Consider the following 18949-nt stretch of genomic DNA (forward strand, 5'->3'; position numbering starts at 1 on the left):
TCAGTATGAACTGAACACACCTTGCAAACGGGAGATAAAGCTTCCTGATCATAAACTAGCCACCTGCCCTATAAAGGAAGATGCTGTGAACTGCAGACTGCAAGACTAAGTATTTTCCCAGGTATAACAGACTGTAAGAATTAGGCTCCAGGCACTCCCCTGAACTCAATAAAGCCCCATTCTTACATGTATATTCCATATTAAAAGCATTCACAGCTAGTTACATTTGACCTTAAAAGACACTATGTTCACAGACCAACTATCCCATATACTTCTTTCTTAATCCTTCCTGGAAAAAGATGAGTTTTACCATTATCGGGCATGTTTCTCACCTTAAAGTGGGTATCTGCCAAGATGTAGTTGACAACAGGAAAGCAAAACTGGATGCATTTTCTGCCATCTCCATTTAAAATGAAGCCTTTATTTCAGTCATTTTAAGCAGAAACCTCTCACAGCAGTTGGCATAAGTAGGCTGTAATACCATTACACTGTTACATTCAGTTGCAGAGATATGTCTCACTTCATACAAATATAAGCAAAAGGTGTGTTTGTGGTGAGGTTTTTCACCCCTCGGGCAACAGCATCAGGGAGCAGTTCTTAAAATCTCAGTGTGTCAAGTTATCACTTTGCACTCTTCGCATCAAGAGGCCAACTAGTACTACAGGAAATCTTGCCCATGGAACACAGGGGGAATGAAACAGTTGTGTCATGACAAATCTTACCAACAGAAAAACACATTCAACTTGCTTGAGGAATCCAACTGTTCGATGAAAACCATCTATATTAGGTGTTGTCATGGGTGTGGGTCCTTAATTGCACAAAGGTACAGAGCACAACTTCTTGGATTATTTTAAATTAAAACTTAACTCAGCACTACCCTTATATCTTAACTCTTAAAATATCTGAGGCACAAATATGTGTGTGTACTCACTTTATTCATAATTTGTCTTGGGATACCGAACGTATTTCTTCTTCAGGTGATTAAACAAAATTGTTGACCTCATTTCAAAACATCCACTGATCCATTTTTCATTCAATGGCAATATCAAATGTTAAAGGGAACATAAAAACAAACATGCACACACAATTGTACGGTTTCCATAGATGTCTATTTCATTATTTGTGGGTAGCGCATTAAACAGTTAAATACATTTAAATAATGTTTAAGTGACTGCACTAATGCAGAATTTTAACTAGACGGGTAACCAATTTAACTAGAAACCAGCTAACAAGTAACTGTCTAAATACTTCAAATACAGCTCTTGTTCTAGGTCATCCTTCTTGGGTGGGTGGGGGGGGTGGGGTGGTGGAAATAAAGAAAAGCCTGCTGGTCACATTGGAAATACATTTTAAGGCCAAATTCTTCCGATATCCCTTCTCTGAAGCAGTTTCTTCACCTTTTTTAAGCCTCCAGTTCCAGGCCAAGACCAAGTTTATGGCCACCAGCGTTGATGCTCTTTCCATCTATCAGGGCAGACAGTGTAAGCTTCACACCTGTAAGATTTTTTAAACAGCATGTTTACAACATATAATCAGAGTAGCTTTCATGCAACTCAACTTCCATAACTGCAAGTCCCAGTTGTAACTACTTTCCTATTCCATTACTTTTCTCAAAAGATTTCTACAGAAATTTACCCATTAAACCTATTTAAAGCTACTCATGTGAATCACGCTGTATGTTTTCTGTAGATGTTATAAAGCAGACATACAGTCTCTAATTGATAAGTACAAGACCTCTACTCCACATCAAGGTGTGCAAAGGAGAAAAATCATGCATAGAAAGACACTTGCACCAAGGAAGGGATGGAATGAAACTATAATTTTTATTGTTTTTCAAATAAAGAGTTAACCAATAGTAATATAGCATTAGCAGGTGTTTTCATATTTAATCAGAAGAAGTTAAGTTATGGAGGGTTTACTAAATACAAAGAGCAGGAAGTGTCATCTTTTGGCAACTAATGATTATTTCAAGACCTGCTATCATTCAATACACTATGTTGCAGAAACACCACCAGATACAACAGAATTTGTCTTGCTTAGCTAAAGGTTTGACATGCAAGATAAGCTACTATAAACACATTTACTTTGCCTTCAAGACAAAATTATTCTGAAGAGGGAAACAGTTGCATATGATGCATAGATCCCAAAGATTTTCTTTGTGATGAATAAAAGTTAAGTATATGACATAATTCATGGAATGACCCTTACCTGGCCTCAGGGTCTGGGTGTAACCCACTCCAACTAGACTAGAATTGTTCACTTTTGCCTGAAAAAAAAAGCAAAACAGAACAACATAAACAACAAAGCAACTGAAATGCTGTAACTGATTAGTTTTTTATCGTCATTCAGAAGCTAGAATAACTATAGCAACACTGTCATTATCAACTTAATCAAACTTTACTTGCGCTTTCAATGTCTCTATGCTTACTGGATTCTCTCCTCCCAGCTATGCCCTTGCCCCTCAGCTTACAGCTGAAGTAACATATTTAAGAGCAGACAGAACATAAGGGTTGGGAGAACTGTTACCAGAATGTAGTTTGGCAGGAGACCATTCCCACTCCCCGCGTTTCATAAGACCACAGCAATTTACTACCACAGTGTCCCAAAACAAGCCACTTCAGAAGAATCCTCCACATTTGTATTATTACAAAAGAACTGGCATCTTGCAGGTCCAATCAGTCAAGCAGCAAACATTTCATAGTATCAGCATAAACAATATGTGCAAAATTATTTATCTTACTTTGCATTACTTCCTGTACAGGATGACTCCAACAAACCAGGTTCAATTCTAACTTTGTAACATACAGAAAACTCTCTCTCTATATATATATCATCTTTTTAACGAGTATCACCAGAGTTCCTGCACAGAACATGACAAAGCTTCCCCAAAACTAGTTTTAAAAAAACTACATGAAGTTACAGAACTAGACATGAAGGGTTTTGGGGTTCTTTTTTCCAATTTTTTTAAAATACATTAAGTTCTCTAGGGTAGCACATCTGACAGATTCTAGAAGACTTTGCTGTATGCAGCAATACAGACTTTAAATACATTAAACCTTTATTTAAATATAAGTTATATTGGTTTTAAATTTATTATATTGCATTATATTTTATTATAACTGTCTGAAGTGCAAGAGTAATTCCTATGCAGCTTCCTGACCTATTACCTCCTTTTATACTAACACACAGATCTGCAGAAACTGAAAGCACACAGCGTTTAATGTTACCTTTCTGGTTAGATCAATACTTACAGAGATAGAAGCAGTGGAATCCAACTTGTATTTAGCTGCAATGCCAAAGCGAGTGCTGTTGCTACCTGCTGTCCAAGCCAGGTTTACAGCTGTTTCAAGACTGTCACTCACTTTCTGGTAAATTGACCCACCAAATTCTGAACCATCATTGCTGCCAAATTAAGCAAAAAGTTAAGTTTCCTGTATTGACATAACTCCAACTTTTTTTAACCACTTGAAATTTTTATTTACATGTGAATTCTGAAAGTCTCAGTTGTTTCACATTTTTCAACAAGTGAAGAGGAGACAAACAAAGGCTTAAGTGAAAAATTAACCTGCAATAATTCATGGAAGAAAAAGGTATTTCAGAGTGCTACAGCTAATTCTTGCACTAATGCTGAATTAAGTGCTTGAATGTAATTTCAAATCACATTCTTAAAAAACTAACGGATAAATGTTAATAGTTAAGAAATGGGCATTCTGAACTGCATGGTTATTGAACACATACGAAATTCCTAAGGAATAAGATGACCTTTTTAAAAAAATCTGTTACGATATCTGACATTAGTAAACTGAAATTGAATTTAGTCCACACTAGTGTTTTGCAGCTTCTTGCCATACTCGATTTCCAAAAGCCCAGAGACACACAATGCCCGTCCTCCACCTCCGAAAGGACAAACTTCTACCTCAAAAATCATGTCACTTCCTAACTAAACACACTAGAAACATGACAATTTTAATTGACTTGGATTGAAAACAACATGTTATTCAGTAGATTTTGATCACCTTTCTCAGAGGAACATTAAAGATCTGAACGTGGCAAGTCTGAAGAAAGCTTATAAACAAGATGACTTATAATTGTTTAGTTACATTGTTTAATGCACTTTTCATCCCAGACACACAAGAAATTGAACCTACTTGAAAAGTCTGAAAACCAAGTTCTAGTCCTGCTCCAGGAACTACTACTGGCCTATTTACACAGGGCACCACTAATTACTACCTCTAACAAATATACTGCCCTTAGTCAGACATAATTCAATGTAATGGGAAAGCTGGAAAAAGCATTATGATCAGCTCTGCGTAACTGAACTATTACACTTCCAATTTGGATGTACTTCAGTATTTGGCAAGCTGTACATCATGCTGTAAGTGCTAACAAGTGGCAGGTACTTACTGTTTTGAAAGAGAGAGATACAAAGTAACCAGCTTACCATTTATTTAGTTTCCTATTGAAAAATGAACTCCACCTAATGGCCTTGCAAGCACCTCTTTGTATTTCAAACATTTGTATTTTAACTAGAAGGAAAAGAAGGAAAAGTAGAGAAAGCCTGCTTCTGTAAATCTGGACACAATTGTCAGTACTTACACATTAGTATGCAGTTGGAAGTCTCCAGTCTTGTAACCCACAGAAAAGTTATTTCTTGTCAATTTTGATTTGGCACTATCAAAAGTCATCTGATAACCAGCGAGCCAGCCTTCATAACCGAAGACAGCTGAACCATGGATTGCAGGTCCAGCAAAATCAAAGTCAACATCACAACCTAGGTTTAGGCATTCACGTTTAAAAGCCGACTTAATTTTACCACTTTTCTTTCTGAAACAGAGAAACAATTATCTTAAGGTATGATCTTTCTTAACAAACTACCAAATTTGAGCCATATGACTCTACACAATGTATACACATCCACATTCATCTTCTAGACTGAGCCAAAGCACAGCTAGGCCATCAAGAAAGCACAGGGCTACTGCAAACAAGCATTTTGTATGGATGTAGAGGTGTTTTCATACCTCCTGCAATCTTACAAATATTTCTATCACAGAAAATAAACAAAGTGCGCTGCTGTGAAATGTACTAACTCTGTAGAATAAGATGTGATGCTCAAGATCAGAAGCCTTTAGCATTGGGATTTGCTAATTTGGATCAACAGCAAACCATACAAACATTTCTGTCATTACAACAGACCAAATGAACACTGACAGACTGTTGTTACAGCCCTAAATAAGGTTAAACTGTTAAACAATTCTTACCCTGTATTTGGTGAAAAAGTTGTATCAAATGTCAACTTCAAGCCTTTGGCAATCTAATTGAAGGGGGAGAAGACAGAGCTATAAATTTAGTTCTGCTAGTTACAAAAACCAAATAAATACTCTCCTAATCTATTACCTGATCTTCAATTGCAATTTCTGTTCCCAGAGTGTTATCTGTGTTCCATTTTTCTGTGAAAGTCAGCCCATACTCAGCCCACTTGTATTTGGTCTCCAAGCTCCCATTCACTTTTCCAGTGTCTGTGTTCGATGAACCAGATGTTGTGAATTCCTAAAAAGGACAGTGTTCATGTTATACAGAAGATTAATGTGATCCTTAAAGCCCTGCACAGTGCCAAAAGGGAAAAGACTTTCCTTTAGAAATACCAAGATAATCTTATTCTATGCTACAAGTTTAAGAACATTAGGCAACTTGAGAAGGGAGAAGGGGGAACAACATGGACAAAAACTCGACAACTCATGCCACATGGAGTCCTGTCCCCACTTCCCATCACACTGCAGTTTCTGCCACTATTACAAAATGTACAGGGTTGCAACATAACTCAGAAGCAAGACAGGAGTCTGCCTGAAAGCAGAAACAAGTTCTTGAAATACAAGGTTAAGTTGATACTCCTAAGGAGCAAGTTAAACATCAAACCAAGAGCCAGAAACACTATAAGGCATATAATGCAACTCCAGTAAAATTCTTTGAAGGTCACATATGTATTTCCATTATTCCAGTCAACCATCTTCAAAGATAAATCATGTACAACTGTACAATGTCATAGAATGCCATTATTTTTCAAATTGGGGGTGGTGGACTGGTTGTTGGGGATTTTTGTTGCTTTATAAGACTTCTCAGTCTAACTGATGCACCACTCATTTCACACAAGCCATAGGCACATGTGTTTTTACTAGCAGCTATCAAATTCCTATTCCCATGACACTTTGGTTTAATGACACACAGGAAGAACATTCATATTTGAATTATGAAGTAAGTATACAGTCTTACTTGGAATTCTTGAAAGTAGATAAAAGCTAGCAGTATCACTCTCATCTCCCTGTTTAAGTAGTTTGCAATGTCTCTATTCGATTCTCACAAAGAACAAGTAATTATTCAGAAACTAAAGGCAATAACTAGCAAAAGTGCAATTTGTTTTGCAAATGCATGTTAAAGAGCAACTCCCACTGAAATATTATTGCCCTTATGATTTAAGAATTTTTTTTAATTTCTTAAAACATATAAATCAAAATTTTATCTCCAACTTCCTCCAGGCACAGTATTATTTTCAACTCCTCACACTCACCTCCCCCAGAAGGAAATACGGGTTTGAAGTTACAACTCCTTAAGCATTCATATTCTCACAGCCCAAGACATACGGCACCTCGCAAGCATGGACGAGACTGCTCTTTAATAGTGGCTGATCAAATTTAATCATGGCCAAGACATTCACTTCTAGCATGTTAGTGAACCTCTAAAACCATCCACACAGTTGCATAATTCTGGTAAGGTCTATAACCTGGCAAGTGACAGGGACTACACAAATCCAAGTCCTAATAGCTTCAGCTTTAATTTCTTGCCTTGTGCTATTTCTACTGCACAGGTATATGTGACTGCAACCCTTGTGGTAATAGCTTCAGGAGCAGCTAATTATTACGTTATCTCTTATCTCATTTGCGGTGTATACATGCCAGCAATTACTCCTATGGCTTATAACTGATACGGAATTCACACAAAGGCTTAGATTTTTCAGAGGTTTATCAGTATTACTGATAGTCCTCAAAAGAAGTAAGGTAAAATAAGAACAACTACATAGAGGTCTTGCAAACTGTTTCAGTTGGGATACAGACTTCTGGAAAAAAAAAAAAAAAAAAACACACCACCACACCACATAACCCATGCACCTTATTTCTAACAGCCAGTTACACTGTTAACGCTTCCAGACATATAAACTCCCCTAAAAATCAACCTTTACATCCTGCAAGTTCTGTAAAAAAGTTACAGGAATCACTGCTTGGATGACGAAGACACCTTGTATGACCGTTACTACAAACTAGCATCTTTAAAGAGGAACAAAAGATTCAACATGCTAATTCACTGCCAACTACTTCACACAAGCATGAAGATGACAGAAATTTCCTAACATAAATAGTATTACAAGATACTTTAGAAATAAATTATGTGTACAATCACTGCTATATTAACATACTTCATATATTTGTCAGCTATTTGTTTACCTTCAGACATAAGGGACAAATAATAAACCTTATGCAGAATACATTCATATCTTTAGGGGCTTCTGAAATGATTTTACACCAAGATTTATTTATAATTTATGTATAAATTACATAATCTATAAACTACTAACAGCATCTGGAAGGTATCCTTTCTAACTGAATACCAGAACATATTAAAAAAAAACAAACAGAATTATTAAGAGGTATTTAAACTCACCACTCCGCTTGCAGATTTTGTTTTCACATCCAGTTTCACCAACCCAAAACCTTAACAAACAGAAGTCAAAGTTACACCAAAAGGCTTTAAGACCATGCACATTTTCCAAGAAGCTGGTTTCCAAGCAGTCTTAGCAGTGTGACTGCTATGACACACATACATAAAACCAACCACAGACTGACTTCAGTAACACTCTTAAGTTTTAGATGCCACAGTGGGTAGAGAAGGCTACTCTCAAACAAGCCAGGAGTTCTGTTCTGCTATCATTACGTAAAGCAGATAGTTACCTCTCAGTTGTACACTGCACGTTTAACTACCAGTGACTTCCAAAAGTAAATTTAGTGACAGACAAAATGCATTCTTTGCTGCTTCTGGGATGGCATCAGCTTTGTAGTCAATACCATTGGAAGAGCTACTCCAATACATAAAATTCCTCTCTCAGCACCAAGAATAAATATCTCAAAATAAAAAAAAACTGTAAAAGTGAAGTCACTGGGAAATACACAGCCATTGGAACTGTAATATAAGTAGGCTTTATGGGAATATCAATTCATATTGCTGCCCTCTGAGCTGAGTGACAGTCTTGGTGTGAAAGCCCCCACATGTCTTCCCAAAGACCAGAAAGAAATAGCACTGTAACAAAGCAGAATTTATTTATGCAACTGCCTGGTATTAAAACATTTGAAAATGTTGAAGGATCCTTAATCCCAATAGCTATTCCTCTTTCTATTCCAAAAAAGGCTGGTGTTGCAATGGTGTGTACCCCTTTCTGTAGCAACAAATGTTGTGGCTCAGACAGATGGTAAACAAAGTGTACTCCTAAGTTTAATTACACTTGACACTTACATTCTTGCAGGCCTGTACACCTCTGACATTTATGTAGCTAATGCAGTAATATTTAACAGACTTCACACCAGAGCAGCCCACAAAAAAACACCAATGATCTGTTAGTTGACAGTAATGATACTAAGAACACCACTGCCTCCCCCTTCCCAGAAACTCAGGCATTCAAACATTCAATTTCACATCTAGGTTTAAAAAGGCAATTCATTGCTGCACCACAAACACCACGTTTTATAACAGGTACTATTCTTACCATATCCTTTATTGAAGATATCTCTGGCAGATTTGCCAAGGTCTACATATGACGGAGGAATCGCCATTGGAGCTGAAAGGTAATGGGCTAATTAGTAGTGAACCTTTTATCACTGCGCAGGCACAAAAAATGCTACCACAACTCTTTAAAGATACTCTTTAAGGCAGATTCATATATGAAGGCATTTAACATACAGAAAGCTCAAGCAATCACAGTATTCTCTGAAACATGCATAGATTTTCACAGTGATGGTCACTGTGAACAGCGTTTTTCTTGGCTTAAGTAATCTGCTTGTACAGAAGAGGCATTACAAGATCACCCAATCCTTAAGTTTCCAAGTAGATTTCTCCATACATCTTTAATTATCAGAAATCAACTAACAGCTCATGTTTCCAGAGTTGGAAGTGATCACCAAAAACCAGGAAACTTGCAAACTGTCCTTGTGCCACACAGTCAAATTTGACAGATGCCTATGAAAATTAGCCGTAGGGACCTACAAGGGTTTATTTTCAAAATGTAACAAGAGTGCGTATCTGTTCTGCAACACCGTTTGCCTTGTATTCCAAATAGCAGACGTACAAATTAAAAGGGAACATCTAGTGCCATTAACTAGCAATCAGTCTCTCAAAGTTTCCTCCCTCCCTAGAATATACAGCAGCTGAAATCTGGGGGGCTGTCTTGTTAGCTTAAAACAAGCAAGTAGTAGGAGTGCTGGGTCAGTGAGAAAAGCACTCTTTAGAAGTCCTTTTCTAAGACAAGGAGCCTCTGGCAATCTTGCTGTTAAAGAACCTGTCATTCAAGACCAGCTATGACCCAGCCTCCCTGGCTCAATGGACAGATAGCAGCCTACATGGGCCTGTATGGTTCTCCCTGTGAAGATACACTCTATCTGTACCTTCCTTTGGGTAACTGTTACCCCAAGATTTCAATAGCAAAAGGCCACTGTTACAGTGCAAAAGAACAGAAAACTGCACATTTTTAAGAATTAGTAACTTCCCCCATGCTGTGTAGAGAGGGTGTGGGGGTGACACATGGACAAGGAAACTAACTAGATAAGAGCAAAGCCTAAACACACACAAAAGAATCATCTCTTATCTTTTTGAACTGATTAGTCACATTTGTTTTGTGGAGAAAGTCAGATTAACATAACTATCATTTTTGTCAGATTTTTTTGTTTAAGTAAATGGAAAAATATCTTTAGAACCTCAAAAATAACAAATGCAATACTCTCAAGTTTCCTCTCAAAAAGTTTCTTCCCATTTTCATGGGAAAAACTTTACTGGAACATCCAAATCAGAAAAATTTCCTTTAGGGCACAATTCCACTAGACACTTGTTTCAGATCAGCATCCACATTGAAGAAAAACAACACACACACACAAACAGAAATAATTACACCTGCCATAGGCAGCCTCATTGTGTTAGCTGCTACTATTTAAAAAAAAACACCCAAACTTTTCTAGCAAGCAAAGGCAAGGCACAAGACTTTTTGATCTTTCTACAATTTGCAATGCAGTCTTCCAGAGTACCTTACTCCACAACCCTAAACCATAAGAGAATAACTTCAACCACCTTCAAGGAAAAACATTTATATTCACAGCTTAACTATTTTTGAAAAACCCTTCTTTGGTAAGGAATTCTAAACTCTACGACCATGTCACTATAGCAAGACATCCTTTAAGAACATAAGTCTTGTTTTCCATAGTTAAAGTAAATTGTCTCTTAAAACAAAAAAAAGGATATAAGAACGACTTAGAGCATCTGAAGATTAAAAGACTTGGCCCAAATTCAAGTCTATAACTATATACATCTTGAGAAAAACAAAATATCTATAGCAAAACAGACACTAATCCTGGTGACAAGACATTAAATGGTTCCTATTACTTATTCAATAAAAAGAAGCAGGTGGTAGACCAAATTACAACAAAGTGGGAATGCTTCTCTTTGCCCTCTAAATTTCCACTATACAGCAACTGTACAATTCATAAGCACTTTAACTTAGAGAAAGTTTAGCTATGCATCTTTCCTTTAATGAATAGGTCTTACTTCTAACTAACATCTTCAGAAGAATAATTATTTCTGATTTTGAAGTTTTATACTAGCCTTTACCACAGACATGCTTCTACAGTATAAATAAATGAGCTGTTCACTTCTGTTTTCAACGTCTCAAATCTGACTAGACAACCATTACAGAGAAGACAAGCTAAGCAGTAATGTCCTGAGAGAAGTTAACCGGTATCTGTGTCTAAGTGCAAAGGATTACTACAGTAATAAGGGTGCTGCCATTTTATCTGGCCTAGTTAAGCACCCCTCCCATCACAAGGAATCCAACCAGTATTTGTCAAATATTCCAGCCTACATATCCCAGTTTTACACTAAAAAGTTAAAAAAGAGTACAACTGTCACACTGCTATTCTAATCCCATACCAACAGGGATGGACAAAAGGGAAACATGGAGTTAATTTGGGGTATACTAATTACCTGATAAGCATTGCCATCATCAGAATGTCCATTAAATGAAAACAGGGCAAAAAAAAAAATCATCCCTGCATCCTCTAATACTGGCAAGTTAACTAGGTTTGTAAATTCTTATAATCAGAAGTAATTTTCTTCAGCTCTTATTCTGAAGTGTCTTTCAGTCAGAAACTACTCAATAAAAGTAACTCAAATACAAGTACAATTTAAAAAGAGCTTTGCTGTGAAAACAACTATCAGATAATCTTATTCCTCATTTTAAAATCAAGTGGGAGCTCCACCCTGATCTTTGTTTCATGCCACCCTTAAAAAAAGAAAAAAAGCTTAACTGATCTGTTACTTCAGAGCCTTTTATCTTCTGCAAAAAAGGTAAAGAAACCCAAACATCTCAAGAACAGAAAAGTGTTTTACTGTTATCAAAATTATTACATCACCGTTTTCCTTAGAGGCAGTATTTCAAAACTTCTCGTGCCCTGTAATTAAACGAATGCCAAGGACTTCTATGAGGATTTCTAGCAATTCTGAATATGGAAGATCAGGATACAGGCCAGATCAGGCTATAATTAAAAAAAAAACCCTAGCATACTCATGCAATGAAGAAAAATAGCAATAACTGCACTTAAATTGTATTCAACAGTGTAAATCGCAACAGAGAAACCGGTATTAATCAAAAATTTCTTTGCTCCAATACACCGGACACACGCTGACCTTTAGACTTACACTGCTAACAGAGCTTAAACAAAAAAAAAAACCACCTCACTGCCCTTGCTTCAACTCCATTCTTGTACCTCGGAGGCGGACACACTGGTCTAGCAGTCACGGCTAGGCCAACTTAGAGCTTCTTCCATGGAAAAGCGAAAGGAAATTAAACACGTTCAGAAATCGAAAGCGGGGCGGAGCAGAGCCTCCCACCAGAGAAGGGCACCGAAAAGGGGATGCGGAAAGACAGGCCGGGACGCATGGGACAGAGGAGAGGTGCACCCCCCAAGGGCAGGGCCCGGGCGGCTGCGCCCAGCGCCAGCTTCTCCCCCGCGCCCGGGCCCGCCACCGCCACTGCCAGGCCCGCCGCCAAGACGAGCGGCGCCCGCTGCCGCTGCAAGGTGAACTCCTCCACGCGGCCATCTTGGGCATCCCGGCCTGACCCCCGCCCGCCGCGCCTTTCCCGCCGCCCCTTATGTAACACGGTCCGGACAGCACGCCGAGGGTGCGGCGCCTGTGGAGGCCATGCGGGGAGGCGGATGGAGACAACGCGTGCGGAGAAACACACATAAACGCCGCCCCGGCGGCCACACCGCTAGCCTGGGCGCTGCGGAAGGCGCCTCCGGCCCCGCCACCCCGGACTCCACGCGTCCCCCAACCCCGCTTGCCACCTACACGCCCGCTCGCACACGGGCGAGCCCCGCCCGCCTCCCCTGCTCCCGCGGCACCGGTCGCGGTCGGAGCCTGCACCTGGCTAGCGCGGGAGGGCGGCGGGGCCGGGGGCGAAGGCGGGTCTCGCCGTGAGGAGGCCGCGCTGCTGCTGCCGCTGGCACTGGAGGGCGAAGTGAAGGAGACACCGATCCGCCCGCCCCGCCGCCGCCGCGCAGGACCCCAGCCAGCCGGGGCCGCCCTGCATACCGCCTACCAGCGCCCGCCGTACCGAGCCGCCGCCCGGCCGGCGTATGGCGCCGCCGCCCGGAGCCAAAAGGCGGGAGCGGTGGGAAACGCCGCATCCTCTAGCGGGGAGCCGGGCGGGGGTGTCGCGGCCCGGCAGGCGCACGGAGGGCAGCCCCGGTAGCGGAGAGGGGTCCTGCGGACGGGCGGGACCCACGTTGGCGGGCGGGGCCGGGTGGCTAGGGGCGGTGGTGGCTGCCGTGCCAGGCGCCTGTGGGGCGGGTGGGGAAAGCGTGGTCAGGCGCAGCGGAAGCAGCGGCTGCTCGGGCTGTGGCGGCCTCCGGGTGCGGTGCTGCAGGGGGAGCGAAACCGGGGGGTGGAGAGAACAAGAAAGGGCCGGGGGGGCGCAGCGCCTCTCGGGGGGATGGCGAGGCAAAAGGCGCCGCAGGTACCGGCTCCGCAGCTGGCCTATGGCGGCCGCACCCAAGGCGCATTTTGGGAGAGTTTAAATGGGCGTTCTCCCCCATGTGGGGATGAGTGGTTGAAGTGCGCTCTCTGCAGTACATAGAGGTGGATCCGTGCCAGGGCTACTGCCTTTCCCGAGGAACTATTAGTGTTGCTGGGAGGGCCTGCCTGCTTCCAGACTTGGCACACAGTCCTTCACCGAGAGCAGCCACGGAGAACAGCTCTTCAGCCCGCCAAGGTGGCATCGGTGGCGTTTGTCCAGAGAGTCCTTGTTGAGGCAGCCCTTGCCCCTCACAGCCCTCAAGACCCTTTGCCCCATAATAATGGCCAGGCCTTGCAGTGCACAGGGGTGATGGTACACTGACTAGCATCTGTCTACAGGGATGCTTGTGTGTACTTTCCCCACAACTCTTTGAACACATTACACCTAACATGCTACCCCAAAACCCACAGGTATACAGCAACATCCAGCAGCACAGCTCTCCCATAGCTATCTGATAGTCATCTAACAAGCTTTGCTACCTCTTTTGTGTGGCAGTCTCCAGTCACCTAAGCTAAATTTTTACCTTCCAGTCATCTCCCACTAGAAGACCCACAAGCACCAGAAGACAGCATTTCTCAGGTCAAGAGAAGCAATAACCCTCAGAATGCTTTCTTAGATAGGGCTGTCCTGGTCCTGCATAAAACCTCTTGGAGAAAACAGTCATGGGACTGTTCTGCAAGAAGTCACTGCACACCTCTGCAGTAGGAATCACTGAGTCACCAGTGCAGACTGTTGCTAGGACAAGGACCCGCAGGATAGGCATTCAAGAAATTCATGGTTCTCCCCTGCTAACCTGTTTTACAACCTGATTGAAATTCCTCAAAAAAGTAAAACTCACAAATACAAATTATATTTGCATAGTATGAAAAATGTGTATTATCATCCAACACCACCAATTTGCCAGAACACATGGTACAACAGTTCCAGCTCATTACAAAGAGCAGATTAGCAGCAAGACCTGATATCTTGCCAGTCCCCTCCTGCTGGTTATATTAGTAGATAAGCAACTGATTTTTTTGGTGTAAGTCCAATACTTTCAAATCACAAGACCCAACAGGTTAGTATTTTTCATGTTGATATTTTTATAGAAGATGGGTTGGCATTCCACAGAAGAAAATATATTGACGAGTCAAGAAAGAAAACCACATAGCAAGAGAATGAATAGCAGTAGGAAAAGAAAACTCATCATATTGTGCACAGGAACATCTGTTAGGAATAAATAGATAACTGATTAAGTAAAAATAGATTGTGGCATAAGTTATTCATTATTTAAAGAAATGCATTTATTATTCATATCCATAGTATAAATCCATTCTGAATAAAAGTTCAATTACTTACATGAGACATAAGCTTTTTTGCCTTTTTTTTCTTTTAAAGATTAATATTTCAGTCACAGTTCGCCTTTATTTTTAGCAATCCAGGAAATTAATTACTGCCCCACCCCAAGCAAAAAAAAAAGGCAATGAATCACTTGCTTTGTGAGACAGAGCAGAGACCATTTCAGACAGACAACAGCACACAAACTCCTCTGCATAAACATTCCATGCTTCTGTAGCAACAGCCTCCGCCTGCCAATGTTTTTCACTCTCACTCTCCCCATTCCTTACTCATACAACTGCCTTATTTCTTGCAGCATGTGCTAAAGCTTGACACACCAAGAAAGGCATGCCTTCAGGCCTGCAATAGTAAGCCATCTAAATTATTCTGGACCTTTCTTCTTAGCATTTGCCTCACACCATTCAGTGCACACACCTCCTGTGCCCGTGTGTTCACTCTAAATGGGATGGGTTTCCATTGAAACTGAGCAGCTCTTACTTTTTTGTGGCACTAGCATTTAAACTATTACCACTTCATATGAATATGGCCATATGGACACATAACTGACAGACTCATGTTTTATTGGTGCCACTTGGGGTTGGGGAGTGGAACCAAAACAACCAGAGAAAAAACACACATCACTACATCAGTTTACGGCCATTTGGATGAAAACTCTGCTTCTCTCTCCTTATATTCACTATTACTGAAGTGATAATGTATGTGACCAACAAAGAGAGAGCAAGTGGCTACAGTATCCATCTAATGACTTAGGTAACTTTATGTTCACTTCTAAGGTGAGCCTGAAGTCATTGTCTCCTCTCCCCTCCAGATGCAAACCTTTGAGTTGAAGATTTAGTGGAGAAGAAACCCTGGCAAAAGTCTAGCAATAAACAACTAAGTAAATTAGAACTCCTCAGTCTGACCTCAGGGATATAACAGAGATTATAAAAGTATAACCACCAGGGAAAGGGTGGAAAATAGTTGAAGCTAGCAGGAAACAAGTGTAGAACAAACAAAGTTTGTTTCTCCACTAGAGGAGTGCCACTCAGTGGAATGACCTGCCACAAGAAGTTAAATGTTTATATGGGCTCCAGGGAAACTAGGCAGATTTGTGGAAGAGAAGTCCAGTGAAGATTACTAATTACTAATCCATTCATATGGCTCTACAGCCTCTTTGGAGTCAGAAAATCCCGAAAATGCAAATGGGGGTGTCATTTAAATTTACCCTTTTTTTTTTTTTAGGCACACGTTGCCTAAATCATTACTTAATTCATTGTCTTGGAGGCAGAAATATTAGGGTAGCTACACCTTTTGGTTAATACCATACAACTGTCCTCATACAAACCAGGCACCAGGAAAGCCCTAAGAGGACAACCAGAAGAGGCCCATACTGCCAACATTCTTTAGAGTGACAGACTTAATGCCTTTTAATTCCTTCCCCTGCCAAGCAGTTTTAGGTAACCTTCTTTCAGTTTAGTTTAAGCAATGAGGAGGAAGTTTAACTTAAACCATATTCTAATATACATTTAAAACAACAGGCCCATACAGAAGCCACTTTTAAGTCATCTGATACAAATACATATGCAGATAATCCCTTAGCTCAGAGGAACACCAACAAATATTAGTCTGTGACTTTAGAGCTGAGAAGGCAAACAGAAAACAAGTCTGAGAAAGCCAACAAGGGAACCAACTTGTTTGCAGGCCCTGCTAAGGCTAATGAAGACACAGAGCACCTTACAGCTACATAGCTAGCAAAAGCCAATTGCTTACAGCTCTACAGCCAAGGCAAACGAAAAATCCAGTCCTTCTTGTTATAGCCAATGGAGACACTGCAGACTTTTCAATGCTAAAGCACCCTATTCCCAAATAAGCAGTTAGAGTGACGTGGAAGAGGTTCTGTTAAAGAGCAAGAAGAAATGAAACTGAAATAAGAACTAACCACATGCAGAAGAGCATATATTTACTCTTTCTGTATTTATCATTGGTTTATCTTAAACTCTTTTCCTTCCTTTTTCTTTCTGTTGCAGCTTTCATTACCCCAGGATTTATTTTTTTTAATCATTTTTTTAATCCTCTGTAGCTCAAGGAGTAAGCAACTTTTTAACCAAGCTAACTCCTACCTGATGGATCTACAAACCATCAGGTTTCCTGACACCATGAAATAAGTAAATGAATAGGCTTCATTCTTTGGAGGAGATATCACCCAGAAAGGGAGGGGCAGTCAAGCAATCAAATGCTGATTTGTAAGGAAAATACAACCATTCGTGCAAAACTCACTTTTTGAAACTTAAAGATATATGGCCACTGTTCCTAAATCATGTGGAGGAACAGGTCTGAGTGATTAATGTGACAGTTCTCACCTGAAGTAAGTATGAGAATGACTACTCATTTCTGCTGACATTGCTGACATTTCTGCCCATGGTGTAGACTGTAGCAGTTACTGTATCAGATGGATGCATGACACTTAGTTTTAGAGGTTTACAAATTTTTCAGTTCTCTACGTTTTTTCATAAGAAGGTGAATGAGAATTACATACCTCAGAAAACTCAATGCATTTTACACCAAAGAAATACCATTACAGAGCAATACGGTTCCAAGACTTTACTTCCCTAACTGAAAACAATTTGGTTGCCTCCATGAAACACTGTGGAGGTGGGGAGGAACAAAGCAAAGCTAAGCCATGGGGGAGAAGCAGGAACATCTGGAGGTCTGTGCCCAAGCCATTGCAAGTTATGTACAGTGTTCAGAAGTGCTATCAGGGGGGTTAGACAACAATTTGCCCCAAGCAAATCCTTCTCTGAGAAAAAAAAACTAGTGCTTCCCTGGCATGACAACCTGTTACATTGTTTACAGGGTATCCTTATTATGCTCAGAGTATCCTTGTGGTCTTTATCGTAAACTTTACTGTAAACTGCTCTGAATGCGCAGCTCCAAACCTGAAAGCATCTCTACGGTAACAGCACATATTGTTGGCCATTTGATTTTTGAGGGACTAAGTTTTCTTTTACCTAAACAACACAAAAATCTTAATAATATTTGCTGTCATTCCAACCTGTACTTCAGTCAATTTCTCCCTGAAGGTAAGTCTTTCTAAAGTCACCTCTCTTTCTAGGGTGCCTGTTTGTAGCAGGCTTTGCAAACACAGCAAATGGTAGGAAGCCATTTGGAATAGTCAATCTGCAGGGGTTTTGGATGGCTGTAACCTGAGCTCCTGTCCCAAATGGCCTCAGACTTTGAGCAAGCTGCAGCCGAGGCCAGGCTGGCTGAGGTCTGACACAGGTGCGTGCCTCGGCTCCTGGAGGCTGAATGCCTGCATCCCTTCTGTGTAGGTAAGGCAGGTTGATGTGGGGTAAGGCCACACTGTGGAGCATGGCTCTTTAAACAGGTAGAAAGCAGCAGATTTCTGGAAGCAGATGTGTTAGCGGTAGGTTGGCGGTGCTGAGTGACAGGGCGAAGCTGAGCTGGTCAGTGGGGCCCTGCACTGTGCTGCAGTGGTTGCTTTTTGGTTCTGGGTGCATCGTTCAGCTGCAGCGGCTGGATGCGATGCCAGTGACCCCTGAGCAAGCTCAGGACTAGCCATTGCCCACCCATAAAGAGCATGGGTCAGCCTCAGTTTTATCCTGTGGACACGTAGGAATAAAGTGCCTGCTGTAAACGTCTGCTCTGTTCTCAGCCCCAGCAGTCAAGACACTTTGTGGAGGAGTTCCCTGGCTGCTGCCTTTCAGGAGCACAGGCAGTGGAGGGCAGGCTTTCCCGGCTGGCTGAGCGCAGCCAGGTCGGGTTGTAGGAGGAAACTGAAGTGTAGATCCTGAGATAGAGCCCAAACTCCTAAAAACAGGAGAGGGGAAAAGAGGGGGGAGTTGGGCTTCTTTCCACGTCTTTGTAAAAGCAAACTGACATCCTGTATTACACCGAGTGCTTGTCAGTAGCTCCCACACCACCCAGCAGCACGTCTCATGGGGACACAATGTAAACGAAGTTAACCTAAAACCGATTGATCTGTGATCAGCTAGAGTTTCACTGGAGCAATCTGACACAGTTCGTTATCTGGAAGGACTGGCTTATCTTGATAGGACAAGCCTGTTATAAAACCTACAGGAAGTGATTTAGCTACAGATCTATTTTGACAGCTGTCATGCTAATGAATACAAAAGTAGCAAAGGAATTACATTTTCCACCTATATGATTTCCTTAGAAAACTGTGTAATCCACACACTCACATGGCATGGGCATGTGCAAAGTGAGGAACCT

The 18949-nt window shown here is 41.1% G+C and overlaps 1 protein-coding gene across 1 annotated transcript; it reads right to left on the reverse strand.

The window, feature by feature from the left end:
- Positions 1–401: 401 nt before the first annotated feature.
- VDAC2 (voltage dependent anion channel 2) lies at positions 402–8958 on the reverse strand. The gene is made up of 8 exons (XM_061451246.1): positions 8807–8958; positions 7711–7760; positions 5395–5547; positions 5259–5311; positions 4597–4824; positions 3252–3402; positions 2209–2266; positions 402–1494 (listed from the first exon to the last, which is right to left on the reverse strand). The coding sequence occupies exons 1-8, from the start codon at positions 8871–8873 to the stop codon at positions 1403–1405; spliced, it is 852 nt and encodes a 283-aa protein (XP_061307230.1). The 5' UTR covers positions 8874–8958; the 3' UTR covers positions 402–1402.
- Between the last annotated feature and the right edge of the window lie 9991 nt (positions 8959–18949).

The sequence above is a fragment of the Pezoporus flaviventris genome, unplaced genomic scaffold (assembly GCF_033815535.1).
Source record: "Pezoporus flaviventris isolate CSIRO_AGI_PZ_B2104156 unplaced genomic scaffold, CSIRO_AGI_Pfla_v1 ptg000001l, whole genome shotgun sequence".
Taxonomy (NCBI): Eukaryota; Metazoa; Chordata; class Aves; order Psittaciformes; family Psittacidae; genus Pezoporus; species Pezoporus flaviventris.